This window comes from Ambystoma mexicanum, chromosome 4p (assembly GCF_040938575.1).
Source record: "Ambystoma mexicanum isolate Mex_15411 chromosome 4p, UKY_AmexF1_1, whole genome shotgun sequence".
Taxonomy (NCBI): domain Eukaryota; kingdom Metazoa; phylum Chordata; class Amphibia; order Caudata; family Ambystomatidae; genus Ambystoma; species Ambystoma mexicanum.
The window spans coordinates 184,615,592-184,638,894 of record NC_090927.1 but is presented as its reverse complement, the minus strand read 5'-3'; the positions used below and the strand labels follow the sequence as shown (position 1 = coordinate 184,638,894).

Here is a 23,303-nt window from a genome sequence, read left to right as displayed (position 1 = left end):
ATTTGCAGACAGAGGTGAATGCTTTAACCTAGATGGCACTCTAATATTCGTTAGACAGGGAGAGAAACGGCAGGGTATGAAACCAACTCGGTACCAACACTTTTATGAAGCAAATGCAAGGCAAGCAAGGCAGGGTCTACTGTAGATCACAAAGTTCAGCGGCCAGGCCCACTCGGAGAGAGGCAAGGCTGTATGTCCCAAAATTATCACATTGGAAATGCACTTCAAGTCTTTGTAGCAAAATGTCACAGAAAGGTTGGACCAGTTTTAGAACAAAAGTTAAGAAGTTCTGGATGCGACCCAATGGAGAGGTAAGGATTTAAGACACCTCACGCTAACCGTCACAAGGGAAGCCAGGCGGACACAGTACCTTGAAAGTGAAGAGACAGCTCCGGCGGGGGCAGTTGTTCCTGGTGGTGGATGCAAAGCGGGGCTTTGCCAGAAGATGAGAGGATCTCGTCGTCGAGGAAAAGTTGAAGATCGTTGCACCACCAGGGAAGAGACCAGCCGCGGAGTGCTCCGTCACAAGGCACCACCTTTTGGTTGCGGTACAGTGGTTAGTGGCTATCCGGTTGCTGGGGTGCTCAGCACGGGCAATTCGACCACTACGTCCTGGAAGCGAAGAAAATGCAAGGGACTGGTTGTTCCCACCAGTCAGGGGAAGAAGGCTCTCCGGCAGGGAGATCTCCTCTGTAGTTGGGAAGTGGTGAGTCGGTTCAGCAGGGCTCCACCGGAGGTGTCGTCGTTGCAGCTCAGCTCAGCTTTACCCTCGTCGGATTCTTTCGTCCTGTGGCGACTTCTGAAGATCCAGTCCCAAAAGCCCTGCTTTTATGCAGAAACCCCCCATTCATTCAGCCTAGCTGTCAATCAAACACGCTAAGTGGTGAGCGGGGTGGCTCACCACTTGGGCCAATGACATCAGAGTGCGACTTGAGTTGGCAAGGCAACTCAGTCCAGGGTGCCTAAACCCCCTCCCACACCCCCTGTGGTACCCAGACAGAATGGCACCACTCTGGAGGGCTTCTGTGCAGAAGCCTGCCAAAAGTGGAACAAAGGGCTCAACCTTTGGTTCGGAGTTACAGAGGCGAACACATACGCCATTTTAAAAACCGAGTTCTGGCAGAAAATACCAACCGGTGGATTTATTTAAGATAAATAAACCGGCGGTATGTTAGAGACAACGAGAAAAGTATTAGCCTCCAACAATGGAAAGAATCCCATAGGAATATATTTGCGGTCGAATATAAAAGTAGTATCCATTGCCACCAGCCAAAACTCGACGAGGGGGGACGGGACAGTGCCCCCTCGAACAACAGACCCAGGGGTAATCGTATTACCCCTACCAGTATGTCCACAATAGGATGGTTTGTACTAGTTCTGTTAGTAAATGTAGGTCTAGTAAAGCCAAGTGACTTTACATGCCCTGGGAGACAGTAGTCAGTCCCAGGGTATGGAGTCTATGGTGGTGATCCTCTAGGACACCCCAGTGTTACGGCACAGAGGGTGCGGTGTAACACACATAGCAAAACACATGAGGCCCTATGGAGTAAAAGACCCCATAGCCCATAGAACACATTGACATTCAAAGGAATCAACCACATTCATGTCCAAGAGTGGGAGGAAAAGAGTCTCACTCTTGGCAGGATGAAAAAAAAAAAACTCCAGAAATCCAGAAAAGTTGCTGGGGGACTCGCTAGGTTAGGAAATTCAGCCTAAACAGAGAATTCTCCCTAACAGTTCTCATACTGCACATGTCTCTCATTCTATCTGATACAAATATGCCTTTCAAATTCAAAAGAAGACAGTTTCTTATACGTTTAGCCTTTTCAATGACCATTAATAAGCCACAAGGACCTATGCTACCTTCCTGGATGCGATCAGTGGTAATTCCGATATTTAAGAAGGGGGACAGAAGTGACCCTATGAAGTACCGACCGATATTGAACTTTAAGATATGCTAGAACGGCATATGTTATGCCAGGAATGGCTAGTGTTATGAAATATGCATTAAGCTGTTGGCTATGAATGGAAAGAGTGAGAGAGAGAGAAAGAGAACATTAAAAAGATTGTACCCCAGAAGTGTATATCCTTTAGAACAAGCATTTGTGAAGCCAACAATTTGGAATTTTCTTTAGGTCCAAGCATTTGCTATGATGTTCCTGTCTGGTCATAAGATTTCAATAGCTGGAAAATGGTGTGATTACTGGGACATATGACAGCAATTCTTGGCAAATGCCTATACATAAGCCCCAACTGCTGGCTTTGTCAGTGCTGTTTTTAACAGGGACTCACTGCAAGGAACAGATAAAATCAATAGGCTGAAACTTTAGCTGGTTAAAATATGTTTTACACCAGAAGCCATTTCCATCAGCAATTAAACCATCGACTCTCAGCAGATTGCTTCGTAAAACAGTGACAGGCTTCAGTTTAATGTTACTGCTTGATAGAGTGAGCTGAAAGCGATCCCAGGGGAATGTGTTTTAGGGAGGGAGCGGTAGGTAGTGGGTGGTAGTGACCATAGGGATTAGCATGGCCAATGTGAATCAACGGGTGAGTAAATGACCAAACGCCCACAAGCTATGTGTCCATTCTTACATGAAATTTTCCTGCTCGCTGTACTCCAATGCCATAGTTTTTGGCTTACTGCACAAAAACTCAGACTTGCTTATAGTGGAAAAGGTTGCTTTAATGTGACAGGCCAAAGCTAACAAATAACTGCTTACCTGGCTACCATGGCCTTACAGACTAACAATATGTTTTAAACAACCAATTAATAATTCAACACTTTCATTTCCCCAACAAATAAATAATTAAACAATTCTCAACTCCCTAACTATCTCTTGGTCCCTGTCGTCTCCTTACCACTTCTCAAGGCATCCCGCTTTCTCCCCGGGGCCATGCCCCTCCAGGTTCAATACCTGTTCCCCCGGGGTAGCCCGTTTGTGCAAACAGCACCACCCCCATTATTTCCCACGCCATTCCCACATTGTGCTTCCCTCCCCCCACATCTAAAGGGGCCATGCCCCCGGCAGCAGAAAAACCCTCCACCGAGGTGTTCTCTCTGCCCCACCCCTACCATTTCTTTCTACTTCCAACTCCTTACTATATCTTCCACCAGCAAAGTCAAATCCGCCAGATAATAACTATTCCCGAAAACTGACAAGTGGACACCACCAAACACTCTGAATATCATGAAGCCTTCATAAACTATTTCTTTGTGGTCCAATACCTTTACCACCACCGAGGCACAACATTTTTCCACCTCTCTGTCTCTGTTTATCCCCTTCCTTGCCCGTTCTATCGCTCCCTCACTTCTCGGTCCCCTCCAAACTTTCCACGGCAACAACTTAGTCCAAACTACACATGCTTGAGGCCACATTTCTTGGACCCATACCAAATCCCTTTTCATTTTTCTAAGAAAAGCCACACCTGTATCTCTTACCAGGTCATTTTCCACTGCATGAATGATCACCCTCTCCGGAGACCCATAGCGTTCCCTCAACCCCGCCAACATAGGCAGTACCTGATCCCAGCGAAGCCCCCGTAAACCGGACCACCTTACCAATGCCTCTTTATAGCTGCAACCCAATTGCCTGTCAAAACCCCTTTTCTCTGTTTCCTTCCACGCCCTCTTAACAATAGAATGAGCCATGATCCAAATCTGCGGCATCTCCCTCGCATCCAAGCAGCATCTGAAAAAGAAATTACAATATCACTTACAAATCACAACCATCCTACCACATGCTACACTCCTGAGATCCTTTGAAAACTTCTTTCAAACGTCCCCTTTACCCAAGTCCCTGACGTACCCTTTGTATCTCCCGGACTTCCAACGCCCCAAACTTTTCACATTATCCTCGATAAGCCTAATTTACTACCTTCAAATGCTGCACCCATTCTAAATGAATGAGTTCCAAACTCCTCCGCCTTTTCCCCTACAGCTACCAAAACCTTACGTAGTACCCCCAAAACTTGCGCCGCTGATAATGCTGCCCCATCCTCCTGCTGAAAAACCAAACCTGTCCTCCCCCACAAGGCTCCTTCCACACCAAACCTGTCTGAACCGGGCACAAATACTTGCTCCCCCGACCCGCAATACCCAAGAGCCCTTTCCTTTTTGATCTGTCTTAGACCTCTTAATCTTGATATCCTAACTTGGTAAAATGAACATCATCCCAACGCAGTCCACTTACCCCACTTTTTCCCCCACCAGCTCAGAAACCCTAAAGGCCCCAAAAAATAGCCATGTAAAGCAAGTCGCAAACAACTCTCCTTCACAGGCTGACAAGAAAACCACACCTGCAGCCCGACACAACCTTGTTAGGAGTTCGCCGATACCGGTCTCCTCTTGTGCTTTTCCCCCTTACTTTCCCTTGCCCATCCTTCCAACATCCTGCTCGCCATTTCTCCACCGCTCGGCTGAACACCCCAAAATCATTTCCCATAGAATGCGATCCCTGCCAATTTCCCCATTCCAGTTGCCCTAGACCAACCCCTGTCCATGCACCTCAAGAGGAAGTTAGTGACATCATCCCTTCTCCGCTCTTCCGCATCCCCCCACCCTTCCAACTACGAGCTCCCTCCCTATGAAATCCTCCCAAGCTCTCCTGTATTCCTCCCTAGATGCCGAGGCAAGCGAACCCTCCACCAATGAAAGCGCTCTCAGCTTCCTATCTTCCACAGCTCCTCCGGAATCCGCTGCCCCTCATGTTCTGCTTCTGGAGCCAATCCACGGAATCTCTGCCATTGAAAACGAGATAATGCATCAGTGATGCCATTATCCTTCCCCGGTACATGTGTTGCCTTAAACACCACATTCCATTCCATGTAACGCAGAACAAACTCTCTCATCAGTCTTGCCACCCTCTGATCCCTTGCCGACTGCCTGTTCACTACATGAACCACACATTCGTTGTCAATGTTGAAATTCACTTTACTGTTCTGCAACTCCTTCCCCCACAACTCCAATGCAACCAGCAAAGGAAAAAAATCAAGGAATGCTATGCTCCTTCCTTCCTTCAACCACCGCGATGGCCACTTCTCCGCACACCACTTTACTCCCCAAAACAATCCGAAACCTCCCGCGCCTGCTGCGTCTGAAAATATCTGCACTTCCCATGACACCGGATCTCCCTGCAACCACATGGACACCCCGTTAAAACTCTTCAAAAAACACAGCCAAATCCTACAATCTTCCCGAAGTGCACTTGATACCCTTATCCGATGATGTGCGCACTTTGCTCCCGCCACAGACCGCGCTATGTTTCTACAAAATGTCTGCCCTGGGGCCACCACCTTGCATGCAAAATTCAAATGCCCCACCAATCTCTGCATTTCCACTAGCATGAACTTCTAGACCCCCACCGCTTTCTCCAGCAGTACTACAGTTTGCTCACCTTGTTGTGCGGCAAGTGTGAGGTCATGGCCACTAAATCCAATTCAATTCCTAAAAAGGTCAACACCACTGCTGGCCCCTCTGTTCTGTCCTCTGCTAAAGGCACACCCAACTCACCCATCAAGTCCTGAAACATTTTTAGCATCTCACTGCACTCCCTCTCTCTGTCTGCCCCGCTAATGAACAGAAAATCACCTAGGTAATGTAATACCCCTTCCCAACTGGAACTGTATGAAAACACCCACTGTAAAAAGGAACTGAAATGCTCCAACAAGGCGCAGGAAATTGTGCATCCCATTGGCAAAGCTTTGTCGATGTAGATGCGGTTCTCAAATTACATTCCCAGCAGCCAAAAATCCTCCAGGTGGACCGGCAGCAACCTGAAAGCCGCCTTAATGTCACACTTGGCCATGAAGGCCCCACATCCAGCTTTCCTCACCAAATCCACCGCCTGGTCCACGCTATACAACCCACACTCCTCCGGGGCAATGAAATCATTGACAGACATGCCCTCAGGTCATGACAAGTGGTGTATCAATCTAAATTCCCACAGGGCTTTCTTGGGTACAACACCCATTGGGGATAACACTAAATCACCTGGCAGATCATCAAATGGCCCTACTACCCTCCCCGCTGCTATCTCCTTGCCCAATTTCTCTTTCACCACCTCCACATTTTCCTTGGCCGACTTCAAATTATCCGGCCACCGACGCACCCTTGGACCCTGGTAACCCAGCCTGAAACCATGACAAAAACCTTCTCTCAAAATCTGAACCCCCTCCCTGTCCGGATAAAATTCCAACCACTTCTCCAACACATCTACTTTAATTGGCGTAAAAGCCTTTTCCCACAACCCCTTTGCCAGATCCTCTCCCCCTCCCCCTGTCTCCTTGTTGGAAACACTGCGTGATTGGGTGCTTCCTTGCACATTTGCTACATTCATGTCTGAACCTACATAAGTTCCTTGTGCAGCCGTCCTTGTTAAATGCCCAACATGCCGCTGAGGGCTGCCCCCTGCTTCCTTCCCCCACCCCCTCGTGGGTGGGGCGACCAAGAAAGGGCCGGAAAGGCACAGGCAAACCACTCGCTGTGTGCAATGTCGGGGCAGGCCTCGTCGGTGCCATCCACTGCAGCCATAGATCCATGTCTATTTCCCCCCAGACCGCCTAGCTGTCCTCTGCCATCCTTGCTCTAAATTCCTCGTTGTAACGCACCCCCGCATAACCCCCAGAACTTGTAAATCCCTTCCTAATCACATCCATGTATTTTAGCAAGGCCACGCATCGCTCCGGAAATTTTTCGCAATAGACACTGGCGTAAATAATAAATGCCGACGTCCAATTTTCAATTGTCACCGGGACCCTTGGGCGCGAGGCCAGTTCTCTCTCCTCTTCCTTAGAACCCTCCTTTGCTCTCACTTCCCTATGAAGCAGCTTAAAAACATCCACAAAGTTCCCTGCCTGAATCTTGTCCTTAGTCACTGTCATCAAGTGCGCACCCAAAGGTTTCATGATGCCCATGTATGGTAGCTTTTTCTCCTTGCCCTTCACTTCAACCTCTTTTTCTTGTGAAACCTGTACCTCGAGCGCCAAAGGCTCAATCACCTTGTCTGTTTGTACCTCCACCGAGCAATTTCCCCTGTCTCCCACCAAGGCTCCAATAGCCTGTACACCAATCTTTCTCCTTACCCCTTGCAAACCAGCCCCTTCAATTCCTGCCCCCATTCTCCTGACCCCCTCTGCCATGCAGTTGCCCAGTCCCTTTCCCGCTCACCTCTTTCCCCCTGCCATCGCCCGTCTGCAGCCTGGCCTCCACTCTGATGCTCCTCATCTCTTTTCTTACTGGGCTCCTGCTGCGGGGACAAAACATGTCAGCAGTCTCACCCAGCCAATTATTCCCCTAACCCCCTTGCTCCTGTCTTTCGCAATCCCACCCAAAGTCCCTTCTCGCCCTACCCCCTCCTCCTAACCACCCTATGTCCTTCATCCTCCCACTGCCCCACATATTCCTCCATCCCAACTTCATCACCCCTGAAAAACCATTGCTGCTGCAAGCTCATGCTCGGGTTGAGTAGATCCTCTTCTTGTGAGCCCGGGACGTCCGCCCCGCCACTCCTTTGGCGTCTTCTCGGCGGGGCCGCAGAAACCCCTTCCTGGTCCTTTTCTCTCGGGCGAGGTGTGCTCTCCTCCACCCTGTGGTCTTCGTCGATAGGGGCTGTGCTGTGCCCTATAGACTGTCCTCGCGTAGGTCGAGGAGGGGCCATTCTTAAACCCTCTCCACATTCATCCTCTGCAACAGCGGAGGCTGCTCTGTGCCCTCTGCCCGAAATTCTCCTAGCCGGGTTGGCCATTCCGTGCCCCTCCCTAACCTCACTAATTGATGGGGACCTCTCTCTCCTTCACCCACCTGCACTCTTCTGCAGGTATTTTCCACCCTTGCCCATCTGCCCTGTCACCCCTCTTTGCCCCCCGTCACATCCCCCTTCATGCCCCCCCTGCTAAAACCTGTCTGGCCACTCCTAACGTCCCTTTCAATCACCTGCTCATTATCCTCCAACCTCCTTTCTAGCCCCTCTCCCAACTGCATTTCACCCCTGGACGCTCTCCTATTAATCTCCCTTCTCAACTTCCTACCCCTTGACTCCCAAACCTCCCCTGTGCCCGCTGCGGGGCTACAAGCCAACACAGCCGCGAGCGCCCCATCAGCCCCTGCTCTCCGTTTTGGCCTACCTCCCAAATCCTCCCCCTCGCCCGTAACCTCTACCACTGCCCCCTCAAGCTGGGCTTTGGAGGCCCTACTGATGATCTCCAAAGCTTCCCTCAGGGCCTTGGCATCCACCAATCTCTTCCTCTTGGCTCCCTGGCCCACCATACTTTCAAAGCAGAGAAGCTGTGCAGGCTGTGCAACGCTCCACTGAGTTACCTCCTATATCCCGAGCCTTTCTCTCTATAAAACGTAGGGAACCGAGCTGGCGTGAGAAAAAGGGAGGCTGCAAAATATTTTGCCCCGCCCAATATAATGAGATATAGTAGATACTATTTACTTATTCCTTTCACGACAAAGACTACCTGCACCACAGAGCCTCACAGAAGGAAAATATTGGAAGAAGAGGATAACTGAAATATTGAAACGAAAGGTCGTATGTCTTTATTTAAAGAACATAAATAACATCTATGTTTTCTTTTTTTTAAAACCCTTCCTAAATGGAAGAAATTTGAAAGGAGGGGGCACTATAAAAATTAACTGGGCCGTGAAACCGTAACCCCCAAAGCTGTATAACCCAGAACAATACAGTAAACTGAAAAGCCTGCACTGACACCTATAGGAGCGAAGCTATGTGTCCATTCTTGCATGAAGTTTCCCTGCTCGCTGTACTCCAGTGCCATAGTTTCTGCAATTAGGTGGTGCTTGAGTGCCACCGCCTCAAACAAAAAATGCTGTTTTGCATTTTTAATGCTGGATTACGGCACTTTTTGAGGCCTTTTTTATCAATATGTCAAGTTCCACATGAGCCATGGTACTTTGAAACAAGTATGGTGGTGTTTTTGCGCAGAATAAAAGCTTTCTAGCGTAACCTGTGAGAAATTCCCAGTTTAACAGAGCTTCAATGAAATTAATGAATTGCGAAACTTGTTAAAACTTTAGTACAGTTTATTTTCTGCTGAGCATTTGACGGAAGAATGTGCATTTCGTAGCAGATAAATGGCTGCAGGTGTGCACTAATTAAGCGAATGGTGTTGGGAGACCTTAACATTCACCTGGACAAGGCCTCCCCGCACGCTTCCTTTTTGATAGACTGGATGTCTGTATTGGGATTGTCGCAGCATGCAAAGTTCTCAACATGTACTGCTGGACACACTCTTGATTGTATCTCCGGCAGTCCTGCTCAGACTATAATGGAAGTTTGACTTATTGTGGCTTGGACTGATCCAAGGGATGAATATTCCCTTTAAGCTCAAGGCTGCTAATTTAACTGTCACTAAGCGTCATCAACACATGTCAACCATGATACGGAAATGGTCCACAGTTTCTGTTGAATATTTTGGCCCAGCTTTCCAGAATTTCTTGCCTGCGCCCTCAAATCAATTGGGGTTGGTCTTCTCAGAAGTCTCAAACATATTAAAAGTTTTCATTGACTCTTTACATCAAACAATAAATCTACTTGCACCTGCTTAACAGAGGACATCTGGAAAAATGTCACATTCCACTAAACCTTGGTACAACGACCAAGTGGGAGAGGCCAATAAACGGTGTCGCCGGGTAGAGAAGGCATAGAGAAAAGCATGAGACAAACATCTCAGGCGGTCTTACTCGCAACAACTTCAGAGTTAGACACCTCATCAAACTGAACTGGGCTTACTATTCCAATCGTATTCTAGCTGGCTCCAACAGAACTGTTTACAGCTCTTAATGAATTACACACCCCTGTCCCTTTTGAATATACCCATCCCAAAAGTTCTGTGATGATCTTTCTCAGTTTTTTGAAGACACAATTCCATCTATACATTCTTTTCTTGCTACCAGTGCTATCCACGACTATTCTGCATGAGGACGAGAATAGAGACAAACATTTTGCAATGTTCAATTCCTTCTCCACCATATCTGAATCCGATTTACTTAAATTGATGGAATCTCGCAGTCTCTCTGGTTCTCCCTTTGATATTTGCCCAGCAAAAATTCTTAAAACATCTAAGATCTTGCATAATCTCCGATGTGTGGCTCATTATTCATCACTCATTGATATCCGGCAAAGTTCCTGAACCATTGAAGATAGTTGCGATCTCTCCGCTACAAAAAAGGCCCTTGCTGGACTCTACACCGCCCGACAATTTCACAACTACCCTATATTGGGCAACTATTGGAGACATTAGTTACATCACAACTTCAATCTTTCGTGGAAGAAGCTGGCTGGCTAGATGACATTCAGGCCGGAGCCGGTTATAATGCTAACTCTGTCTTGCCAGCTGCACTAGATGAGCGAACATTATTGGTATCTGCAGGAGGCACTGCAATACTTATCTTATTAGATCTATTTGCAGCATTTGATATGGTGGATTATGCCATCCGCTTAAACTGTATCTATAATCTTGGATTACAGCAAATAGCAGGATAATGGATTCAATCATTTCTAAGCAACCGCAAACAAATAGTGCACCTTCCCCCCCTTTTCCACAGCCATGAGAGACGACCCCTGCGGGGGTCCTCCGGGATCCTCTCCTAGCCCTCTGCTTTTTAACCTTTAAATGGCTCCTTTGGCAGAGCTAGTGCATAGCTTCAATATGATTTGTTATGCCGATGATACCCAAATCATTTTACGCTTGGGTAATTCAGACGCGAACCCGAATGACCAATTCAAGAGCTGCCTCGAGCAAGTGAAGAGATGGATGACGCTGAACTTCCTTCAACTAAGTAAGATTAATGTATCTGCTCACGAATCTTTTGGAAAGTGGTATTTCTGTCTGTCTGTGCTGGGTTCCAGTCCCAAACCTTCTTATTCAGTGTGTAATCTTGGAGTCTGGTTAGACCCTGAATTGTCCTTAGAGGGATACATTTGCAAAGTGCTGAGCAGCTGCTCCTTTCTACTAAAAGCTCTGAGGGCTTCCCGAGCTGTTCTCATTTTCTGAGAAAGGTCAACTCATTAATGCTTTTATTTCCAGTCTCGTTGATTATTGCAATGCGGTCTATCTGGGGCTCCCAAATAAATCTCCACCTAAATTACAACGTATCCAAAATGCGGTTGTAAGGCTAATTTTCCACCTTAGGAAAAAGGATCATATCGCCTCTTCTCCTTGCATTGGCTTCCTGTGGCTAACAGAGTGGGATGTAAAGACTTGTGCCTAATGCATAAAGCTTATTACAAAACGGGCCCACCTTTAACAAGGACCCATTACACTCAGTATGCGCCTGGACGGCATCTTCACTCCACCGCCACTAAACTCTTGACCATTTCTAAATTCAACAGACCTAGATGGGGCGGCCACACCTTTGCTGTCCAGGCTTCTACTCTCTGGAACGCTTTACAATCGGGGTGAGTCTGACCTTCATTGTCAGGAGACACTTGAAGACCTGGCTATTCCCTAGAGTTTAACTTTTTACGGTATCTGCAGAAATGATTGAATACAAAAATACCTAATGAGAGAGTACCGCCTTTTTTGGTCGAATTCATTAGGCATTTTTGTTCACTTTTATTAAAAACAGATGTGGGGTAAGTGGATAGGTTAAGGTAGGGGAAGTGCGGGTGGAGCTGGGGGGGCTCTCACTGCATTTTTAAAAAAAAGAATTGATCAAAAGAAATGTGATCATTTCTCAGTAGGTCATTTTTATTCGATCATTTCACGGTAATCCACTTTTTACTACTGTCCCGCAACTGAGCCCTGTTTCCAGCACCTTGATGCATCCTCTGAGGCGATTTGTTTGTCGCTTAACACGATTTCCACCTAATTTGGATTTAGAAATCTTAGTGAGACTTGATCCAATTCAACACCTCCCACAATGTTTGATCTTGGGCAATTTTTTGTTGCAAAAATGCAAAGTACTGCGCTTACCGCTGCCCCAAAATAGCACTTTTCATAGTAAAAGTCAGAGCAGGTTTTAAATCAAGTTAGCCTCACGTGATCGCCTTATCAGGCACACTTTAGAACAGCTTTGTAGTATATTCTAACATTCCGTTTTATTTTTTTTATAAGTACAGCATAAGTATAGCATTGTTTAAAAACAATCCTTTCAAACAGTACTTTCAAAAATAGAGCATTCTCTATGATAAAAATTCACAGAACAAAATGAGAACACAGCATCACAAAGTAGAATTAATCGATCCTGTTCAAATAGGAAGCAATTCTACATGTCTAACCTTAAGGTTGGGTTGAACGTGAATGATGTAGTTGCATCTGATATGATCCTTGTCCAGTTACTCATTTATGAGCACTGGCTGTTTTAAAATGTATTATTTCAAATTCTTCTTTTTGTGAAGCTTGCAGTCTCAGGTCTGAGCCTGCTTTTCCCTGCTCAATCTCATCAAGCACTTCCAACCCGGAAGTGAAAGGGATTCTGCTGTATGCAGAGGGCCACAGTTTGGCAATAGCTGCTGAGCAGGGGAAGGCTAACTGGAGACATTGTGGCTTATCTGTAGAGTGCAAAGGAAGGCCATTAGTTGAAGGGGTTATGGCCAAACTCGACAGCATTTGAAAGGACATTCTGTTAGTGGCCTTCGCTTACTTTTGCATATTTTTTCTTTTGTTATTGGATGTAAGGTTTTTCCAGGTTACCCTCTGGAATCACTTATGGGTTCCATAGTCTCTCCATTCATTGGTCTGCAGGACACCTGTCTTAAAGTCTGGCTGCTTAATTTTGGCCTTTCTCTACCATAGTCCCCTATGCCATTTCGCCCACTAAAAGGAGAGTAGAAGTGCCCCGACCTCCTTCCGGGCATTCTCCGTCTCTCGTGTGCCTACTGTGATACGGGTGAGAATGAACATGGAAGCAGGTGTAGTGTAGATCACTGCAGCCGTACAGTCACAAGTGGGGCACACATCTAGGCTACTTTACTACAGGATATTGTACCGCTCTTCTCAGAATGGGTAGGAATACCCTGTGCAATAACTTCAAATGGCCCTTCCTTGGGACCCCCAGGATTTCATTTACAAATAAAAGAACAAAAAAGAGTTGGTGCCTTGTTGTGACTTGGATTTGTATTGTGTCTCACCAGGATCTGTTTATTTCAGAAATAAATGGCGTTGCTAGGGTAGGGGTCCACTTGTGCTGCTCTTGCCCAGGCTGTAAACCCCAAGCAATCGAGTCTTAGAATGTTTATAATTGTTGGGCCTGATTCTGGCTAACGTGCAGTAGCTCCAAGTGTAGATTCTACTGAAAAACATGCCATAGAAAAATGTCTATTTTTTTTATTTATTTATTTTGGTTGGTTAATTAATTAACCTTTCAAAACAAAATGTTTTTATATAATAAGACAATAAAACAAAAATACAACAACACATCATTTCTTACTTAACTCAACATATGTAGTCAAGGAAACAATTTAGGGAACAGCAGGTAAAATAATTAAATAAAATGTGGTCTGGTAGCATTGTCCTGGTTCTTTCACTAATCATTTCATTCGTTAGGAGTCAGAACAAGCTTTTCGACAGATTTCAACTTTTTTAAAATATTGAAAAAAAAGAAAGGGAAGAGATTTCATAGGATCAAATATCCAATTCAACAATACGTCAAGTTATTTTCCAGGACACATTGTGCACAATACTTTGTTTAAAAATTGCATAGTAGCTATTCTTACTGCGATCTTAGGAGTCGCAAATAGCTCATACCATAATTTTATAAAATTTATTTTAGAAAAATGTCTATGTAAATGTTAAAACACTGCTTTCAGAGTTTTGGCTTTTTGTTTTGCATACTTTTTTAATTTGCCATTACATTTTTTATTTTGTATAAGGAGGGGGATGCTTTCTTTGGTTATTCTTTTTGTTTTCTGGTAACTTTTAATGGGGTTTTCCTAGAACCCAATCAGCACAATAATAACCGGAGCTTCACATGGGTATTTCCGGTTCACTTCCCAGGGCAACTGGTGCCTTACCCATGACCTATGTGACAGTGTTTGGAACTGTGCCTAAAGGGGCATAAACCCAGGTACAGCCGGTATCTAAAGCGCCATGCGCCATATATAAGTGCCAAAAAGTCATAATTAGTATCTCATGTGGAAGTTAGATGTGCGCACACTATGGACTAGCTCCTGCCTACTGAGTGATGCTGCATACCCAGTAGCTGCTGCTTTTAGCTTCTGCTCATCACATCAGTATTTCAGCCAATACAGTAGACCTCTAACATTGCCCATAGTCGGTCAAGGGACATAGGCTATCTCTGTGACCTAGGGTTTCCTCAGAATAGGCACAGCAGCTTAGTAGGTGCGCAAATGGGTTCAGGAAGGTAGGAGGTTATTCCCTTCTTCTCCATATGGGCATCGGTACCAAAGGGTACAGGCCTTGTCCAACAGAATACTGTACAAGATATGGTGTGATAAGATTGGTTATTTATGATGTGCTTAATATCTAGAGGGGTCTAAGTGCGGATCCAGGATCGAAACTTTGTTGCTCCGTCGTGTCTTGCTTCCAACGCGAGCACGTTGCCGCTAAGCTATCCTTAAGAGCACAGAGTTAGCAGAATCTTTGGCATTGAGGAACAGAGGAATTTGAGGCATTGCAAGGTATGAATACAGTGTTTTCATGCTTACCAATGTCATGCCTGGAAAGGCATCCAGTTCAGATGTTCTTTTTCCTCTTGGAATTCTGGAACTTGTAGTTATGTATTTTTTATTTTAAATTAAGTGCCACGAACCGAAGAACAGCTTTTGACTGCATGCCCTTCTCATGTATGGGAGGGGAAACTTGAGAGCAATGTTTCTGAAAAGTCTTTTGTGAGAGAAGAGACGTAGTGGGTCGGTGGCTATGTTTCTGAATGTGGTGTGCTGAGTTTTAATTGAAACCGTTGTACGGTTCTTGGAACATCACTTTCTCACATTCTCACACTGTGCTATCACCTATTTCCAATATACATATGTGAAATCAAATTTTACAATAGAGCATCTGGTATTGTCTGAAGAACATTCCAGCATCAGCCCCTGCCTCCCACACATCCTCACCATATAGTTTTCTGCGCACATAATCTCCAGTTGCAGATGCATTAATGCCATCTGTAAAGTGCTAGTTATCATTCCTTTAAAGTAAGACCAATTATTGCAACTGCTCATTGATCTGTTGATCTTCCTCATGGCTTTCAATTTAGAAGTTCCAGTTACAGACCTACAGAACATTTTGAAATGTAAAAAGTGTGAATTGTGTAGCTGTATGTCAAGGAACTGTGATGAATCTGATAATGTCATCACTGTTTTCCTCCTGGTGCCCTCTTCCCATGTGGCCAGGGGACGGCAGCCGCTACCTGTTCCTCACCCTGGGGATGCCTATATGAGGGAGGAACAAATGGGGAGGTGACCCTCAAGCGGATGATCTGGCATCATCAGAACCAGTCACATACCCCCATTCACTTTAAGAGAAGTTCCCTCTCTTCTTCATGCCTTGATGGCATATGGTGGCACTCTCCCTGAGCCACTAACCAAGCCTGCTTCCAGTATGCCATAATATCCCCTAAAGACTAGGTTATTAACAACTGAGACGAAGAAGCTGGGAGCAGTGATGATTACTCCCAATGAAGTTCAATGTCACTCTTCTCAACATCGCATCAGAATCGATGCAACAGCAAGGAGGCGAGGAGGGATGATGATGACGCCCCACGAGAAACATGAGCAGCGGTCTAGTCATTGGGAAAAGACCATTGGCCTGACATGGTTCAAAAATATGCCAGGAAGGGGAGAATGGAGTTCTCCAGCTCACAGCAGAGGAAGGTACCAGCGGCGGCACAGGAGTAATGACAGCTACGAGGTGCAAGAGGGCAGCCCGTTGAGAACCAAACAAATGGAGAAGATTGCAGGATGCGGAGTGGAGTGCGAGGAAGTAAGACATGCTTCCTGAGGGCTACAGAGGCTGGGACGCCATCCGGAGTACAGACGATTATCGCACATGCCGACAGCAACAGGCAGAGCCACGAGGGCCAGAGAAGCACCTGACTTGGAGTCAGGAATGCCGAGAAGCAATACAGAGAAAGCCGGTGAGCCCAGGGAAAGGATTGTTATGCTGAAGCACTGCCGGACAGGGTCACGAAGGCACTAGACAGTGGGACGGGCTCTGGAACCCTCAATATAACCTTGGGAAAGACCAAAGTAGGACGCCATAGAGAGACATATGTTGAACCATGATGAAAAGTTCTACCGACTATTTGTAAAAAAATAAGCTGAATGAACTGATGAAAAGTCCCGAACAGACATTAATAATGATATGAGCAAATGAGAAGAACCGATACAGAGTTGAAAACGGATGCATACAGGTCCTGGCAGGAGAGTACACCAGGCAAAGTTAACCATATGAAAAGCAGTGAAAGAGACCGTATCCAAGGCCTGGTGGAGAATACACCAGGCATAGTCCAGTATGTGTACCAGGTGACCTGCAAGTCTGGGACCTGCACCCAATTTGTGAACCAGTAAAGGAGAATTCTAAGGAGAACACATGCCCTTGGGATTGTAACCTGCCTATGATTGTGAAAGGAAACCTGGGGAAGGGAACCATTTCACTGGGAGTGGATTGCAGCATCCAAAGGAAAAGCTATTCTTTTAAACTTCAAGAAACTTGATTATTCTTTGAACGTTTTGGTATTGGTAAAAGGAACCCGGGGGAGGGAACCATCCCCTGGAACTGTGAACGTTAACCATTTGGAACTTTTTGGTTTGGATTTATACCTTTTTATGTTGGATTGGAACATTTGAACACTTTTGAAACAGCAGACCATTTCATAGTTGGTTTTATAGTGTGAGGGCCAGAATAGGATTTCGGACACAGGACTTACTTTGGGACATCTTGACAAAGAACAGACGCATTTGTTTTGGTTGAGGTAGGGAAACCCCTCCTACATTAGGGATAGTGACATTTTCCACCCCTATTTTCATTTATTAAAAGTTTGTTACCAAAACAATGAGTCCTCTGTGTCTGTGTCTCTTTCCTGGCTCCTCACAGAACACACACTGCCAAGTGCTAGAGGACGATGTGACTTTTCTTTCTACAGTTCCTTCTGATTTTTATTTTATCTGTTTCTCTTTTGTAGGTGTCTGCGGTTGCTGCGGAGCCCTACGTCCCCGATATAAAAGATTGGTTGATAATATCTTTCCAGAAGATTCTGAGGTATGTTTGTATATATCCGTGTGTTTGTAGAGTTATAGTTAGTTATTAGGTAATACTGCACATAACGCCATTTCCTTTTGGGTGTTAGTCCTCGTAAATGTCACTTTTATAGAAGAGTGATGTCTTCACATCCAATAGAACATAATGTGAAGAAAACCAATCCATGAAATCCCAGTGGCACTGTATCGAAATGAATGGGGGTCCCTGTGATGGAAGGACCACTGCTCAGCAGTAGTATACGAATGAGGCAGTTCTAAAACACCTACAGTACTACTAAACCTGCAGTGCTGCCAATCCTAAAGATGAAACAGACATAGCCTTACCGATATACCTCCGTCACCTCTTTTTGTAACTTGGGCAGAGGTCAGGCTAAACGCTTCAGGTATGGTATGATCTGATAGAATTGCAACACAGCCAACAATAGTACGTGGTGGCAAAATAAAATGCTGTTGTGCCAAGGTTTTATAGATATGGGAACTTCATTAAAAACTAACAATGCACACAACCCATTAAAAACACTAAAGACCCACTTGTCTAAAGGAACCACACAGAATGCAGACTTTGAGGTCAAAGGGGGGTACTCTGGGTTAATGCCGAAGGTGTGGGCCATTGATTTAAGCAGCAGCTGTCAGAAGTACTTGAAAGTGTCTTAGGCAAGAGTTGTGGCTTAAACACACTAGGGTCTTTTAAAATGGTCCAGGGGACAGGCCCACTGCAAATACTACGATTAATTGTCCTGATTACTAAACAGCATCGAGACAGACTTCTGGTTGCTTTTCTGCAATTGACAGATTGTCAGGTTGTGAAGTTCTAGTGGCAAGTCAGCGTTGATGGGGTCCCTCGTCGATCGAGTTGGCTCTCGAAATTGGTTGAGTCGGATCAAAATGATCCATCAAGTGGGTTGAGTCAGTGTTTGAGATGGGGAGTCTATGGCTTATAGTGGGTTGAGTTAGCTTTCAAGTCAGGTTGAAACGATGCTCTGGTTGGGTCGAGTCTGCATAGAGGCAGCTCGAAAAAGCAGGTAAGCGGTTCATATTTCAAAGAGCATTGGTAAACAGAGTTCAGAGCTGCTTCTGGACATCTGGTTTGCTGGAAGCCCCAATCCAGGCTCTTCAAGGAGAATGTGAACCCTTTGGTCCGCGCTTGCACTCTGGGAAGGTCACCTACAGGGACTCCTTAACTTCAGTGAACAGGCAGCTGAGGCCTAGGACAACAGCAGTGTCACCCTAATGTGACCCTAAGGTGGGTAGCGAGAATAGCTTTCTTCTTCCTTGGAAACCTCTGTCTTCAACGTTATGGTAGAGACCTTTGGCATAGACTGCATCACCAACACATTTCCAGCTGAATCCTTCTCATCTTGACATGATCAACTAAGGGCTCAGTTCACCCCTTTATAAAGGTAAAATGCTACAACAGATTGGTCCAAAACAAGCATTTTGTTAGAGGGTCCAATCCAGGCTGTTTTAACATTCCCATTTGCCTTCTGACGTCATACCTAGAGTGCTTTGTCTGTAGGAAGTGGGTCAGGTGCAGCAAGCTTTAGGGAGCCCTAGCAGAATCAAAAATGGTGGCATCACTCTCTTGGCTTAAAATTCTCCTTTGTGGTATTCTAACTCCTCCTTCTTTCAATGTCTGCTTACTTCAATAGGATTTCAGCAATTGGCGCCCTGCTGTGAGAGTGACTTTGTTATGTCAGTGGTGCAGCCAATTTAAAAAGCCACCGCTATCAGTTGAAACTTTGTGTTCCAGCAGCTCTCAGGAATGCACATGATACCTTTTAAACCTGCTCTACTGTCACTGCAGGACTGTTGTTGGAGAGGTCAGGAGATGGTCACAGCAAAGACGCTATGATTTTAGCATGGAGCATTATTAAAGGGAGGGGTCAGATTAGTAGACCTCCCTTTCATAAACAGAATTGCACTCATAAATCTATTTTAAAAATCAAAAGGTTCATGTTATCCTGCCCTTGGCAGATGCCGTTCTGTCGCAGTCTCTTCCAAAACCTGGGATTCTCTACACCCATCAACATTCAGAGGCCACAGGCTAGTCTGGAGGCCCTGCAAGGTTTGGGTAGAACGTGCACCCATTACACCCATGGGAAAACCATTAATTATTGTTCACTTTCCTCATGCCCTGCAAGCACCCATTCAAGGTTTAACCCCACCAAGACCAAATTATTTGTCTAGGGCCACCCCACGAAGCAGAAACCCCTTCCAAGGTGGATGTATCAAATGCGCTTGGACAGGTTCAATGCTCCATGCACCCTCAGGAATAGCTGGTCTTCACTGTGGATAGCAATCTTTCCTTCCACCAACATGGTTAAAAAGGCCCATACGGCTTATTATCTAATTGCTCTGCAAAATGAAACCTCCTGCCACAGGACTTCCAAAGGTTGGTGCAGTCCCTGGTGATCTCGCATATCAACGGGAGTAATGCCCTCCTCACAGGGCTACCGCCTGCTCACTTGATCCTCAAAGCAGCTCCCCATGCTGCGTCTTGCCTCATCACCAGCTCTTGGCAATGTGACCAGATTATCCCCATGTTGCTCAAATTACTCTAGTTCCCCCTCCCGGCTAGGACCTGGCTCAAAACAGCACGTCCCACGTACAATGCAACCACCGCCGGTATTCTGGGCTACCCAATAGCCCAACTAAACCATCAGTGAGCACAAGGTCAACTCACAGGACGACGATCACCAAACTGGAATCTGACCAGTTTGCAAGGGGAAAAGTAGTCCTTCTCCTGCTATGCTCCTGTCCTCTGGAACTCCATCCTGGTGGCAAACTGAACTTTGTCAAGTATCCTTCAGTTTTAGGAAAGAACCGAAGACTTGAGTGACCTATTCTTCCTATATTTTGTGAACACCCCCATCTGTATAATGTACTGTGATAATTATTACTACTAATGGTTACTTGATGATTTGTTAATTCCTTGTTAACAATGTTTTGCTCTATGACCTGTACAGCGCTCTGTTGCTCCCGAGCTATATTTGCACTAAACAAATATGTAATAATGATAATAGCAACCACAGCATTTATTAGTGGAATTATAATTGTTTTAAGACTCTAAAAACCATCTAATATTGTGGTCGTGGAATGTTTTTTAGAGTCTCAGACAGTGAGGGTTGTGTTTTTTGTGAAGCATTGTGAATCACTTTAAGGCACTTAGCTGAATTGCTTTGAGTATCTAGTGTTTATGGCATGAGAAAGGAGTGTCTAATTTAAATCTCTGCATCAAATAACTTCTTCTATAAACTGGTAATCTTCCTCTCATTTATGAGGAGCTCTGCGCCCGTCTCTGGAATTCCCCCAACACTGGAAAACTCTCCTCAGATCTGTCACTGAGAGTCTGTTCCCTGCCACGGATGAGCACTGTGCAACGATGCGCTCTGTCTTGTCACTAGAGAACTGTTCCCACATCTCTAAGGACCTCTGTTCCCTCATTGAGGATCTTTTTCCGCATCATTGATGAGCTTCGTGCAAAGGTCAACTCTGCCCTGCCGGGGAGAAGCTCTGCCCTCTCAGTGAACGAGCTCTGTCCCTGTCAATGCGGATCTCTGCCCTATCACTGATGTACTTTGCCCTGAAGTGCTCTGCCCCATCATGGAGGATCTCTGCCCGTCCCTGTTGAGCGTTGTACAGATGCGAACTCTGACCTGTATCTAAGTAACTCTGACCTGTCTCTGGAGAAGCCTATCCAAGTCTCTGAGGAACTCTTACCTGTCACTGGGTATCTCCGCCCTGTCGTTCGGGCACTTAGCCCATTATGCTGGAACTACATGCCATTGGGAGCAGTACCTGCCGCACTGGGCATGGTTTTGCTTCAAGGGGTCGATCACACGAAGACTTTAGTGCAAGTAGGTCTCACGCATTGTAAGGTGTAGGGTTTTCCAGCCTAACCTAGCGCATTGCTTCATTAAAAAACCTAGGAGTTTTTAATCCGGTGCAAGGCCGAATTGCAGCAGTTGTATCACCATATTTCGGGGACGTTAGTTAAAAGAAAGAACTATTTCAAAATGCTTTCTTCAGCTTGTCCGCTAACTGAAAAAAGGAAAACAAAATAACAATTCCTCTTTTCGCACACCCACCCCATCCCGCTCAAGCCAACAGGTGCCTTGCAGGAGCAATGAAGGAACAGCGACCACTCCGACAAGTAGCCATCACCATTTGCACAGCCAATCCGTTCAGCACTGGTGTCACTGCTCTGGGACTTCATTTAACCATCAAATTCTGAGGGTGTCAAACCCACGTCCTAGTGTCGCCCCACAAACCAGCAACTGCACACTGCAGCCACAGCGATTGCTGTCACAATCCATAGATTATAGGATTGGTGGGTATTTCAATGAAGCGGCACTTGGATGGAATTTGGATCTTAGGCGGTAGTGAAAGACACGTTAGTTGTAGTCTGGATGTTTTCTTTCAAATGGTGGGAACCCGAAGGAATGCAGGATGCTATCATTTATGCAGGAAGCAGAAGGATTTGAGACTCTGATGGGCTTGAATACTAGGGTTAGGTGCTTAAAAAGGGACCTTTTTGGCCAATTTTACAGAAAGCCGTCTGCTACTACTAACTACGGTATCTGGTCATAGCATCAAATTCTAAACCGTCAAGCCATACCACTGAAAAAAATGCATCGAAAAAAAAAAGCATCAAATGCATTTTTTTAAATGATAAAGGGTTTAGTTTAATAAAAAAGGTTTTTAAAGGTTAAAAAAGGGGGAATGGGGGGTACCCCCCATTAAAACAATTTTTTTTAAAAAATGCATTTGATGCTTTTTCTTCCACGCTTCTTTTTTAGATGGTAAGGCATTCAATGCTTTGGCATTCAATGTTATGACTATAAACCACTAGCTACCATATACTACTACCAACCACCACCTCCTGCAACTACCACTGCACCCAACTACTACTACTTTCTACTCAATTTCTATTTCACACAATCCTTACTCTCAAACACAAACACTCCACAGACCACCTCTCACCAATAGCCTCTGCACTCCTTTCGCTTTCACCTCCTCTGGTGTCTCGTAAGTCCATCTCATACCGCCTGTCCTCACCGAACTAACCCACACTGCACAGCTCACATGCACCTTCTTGTCCAATCACTTACCTAGCCCAAGGGGGTGTGATAGGGGACGCTTGTAAGCACTGCCCCTTTTCTGGCAGCATCTCTTGAAAAGAAAGTAAAAGAAAGTGAGAGACTTTCTGAGGGGCTGGAGTCCCCATTTGATAAGGCCTTCTGGTGGGCCTTTTACTGTTAATGGCCCTGGAGGGCTGGTGAGAGTTTCATTATTAAGGCCTCTATTTGTGGTGGCACCGCATAAACCCATTATATATCTTGCTGTTTATTAGTTCATAGTCTAAGGGCCATTCTGTGCCAACACGTGTTTCGACCACTTTGGTTAGGGGTTATTCTGATTCTAGGTGTTATCTTGAACTAAGTGTTACTCTGAACCTAGGTGCTATTCCCATTCCAGGCGCTATTCTGAATACATGCTACTCTGATCCTAGATGTTAATTGGTACACTGGCGCAATTCTAAACCTAATGCTGTGCTAATTGACAAACGCTTACTATGGCCACTTTGCTTACCTGTACCTGAGTCAGATGCCAATCTGCAACCTTGCACTACATGGATTAGGTAGTATTCGGCTAATCCAAGCAGGCCGCACTGTCCACTGCTAGATTTCGACCCTAGACAGGACACACACTGCACCTTACCCCCCTCACACAATGTTCCTCCCGGGCCTTTACTCTATACTACTGAGAACCATTCTCCATATCACCAATTCCGCATGCCTGCCCAGCTCACCCCTTAACTTGACCAGCCTAGGCACCGCATCACCCACCCTCACAGAGCCCAGCACCACAATCATGCTTACCCTACTCGCTCCCCCATGCCTTTCGGACAGGCTGACCAGATTACGATCCAGACTTCCCAAAATACACGAGCCTAGAGCCAGGGACTCCACACAATCCATACTCACACACCGAACATCCATTAGCTCCTGCGCTAACCTTAAGCTAAAAAAACCCGAACCTAAACCCGTCAACTCCACTACAACCAACAATAGAGCGCTCAGCACAGCTACCACCCCCACCCCTGCCAAAGCCAAA

At 45.8% G+C, this 23,303-nt stretch overlaps 1 protein-coding gene across 6 annotated transcripts in view; it reads left to right on the top strand.

The window, feature by feature from the left end:
• Positions 1 to 23,303, top strand: part of EFR3B (EFR3 homolog B) — a 1,154,471-nt gene that overhangs the window by 569,987 nt on the left and 561,181 nt on the right. For all 6 annotated transcript variants that reach the window (XM_069605670.1, XM_069605672.1, XM_069605667.1 and 3 more), the window contains one exon: positions 17,111 to 17,187. In XM_069605670.1, the coding sequence (XP_069461771.1) occupies positions 17,111 to 17,187 (77 nt within the window). The remainder of the gene's footprint in view (positions 1 to 17,110; positions 17,188 to 23,303) is intronic.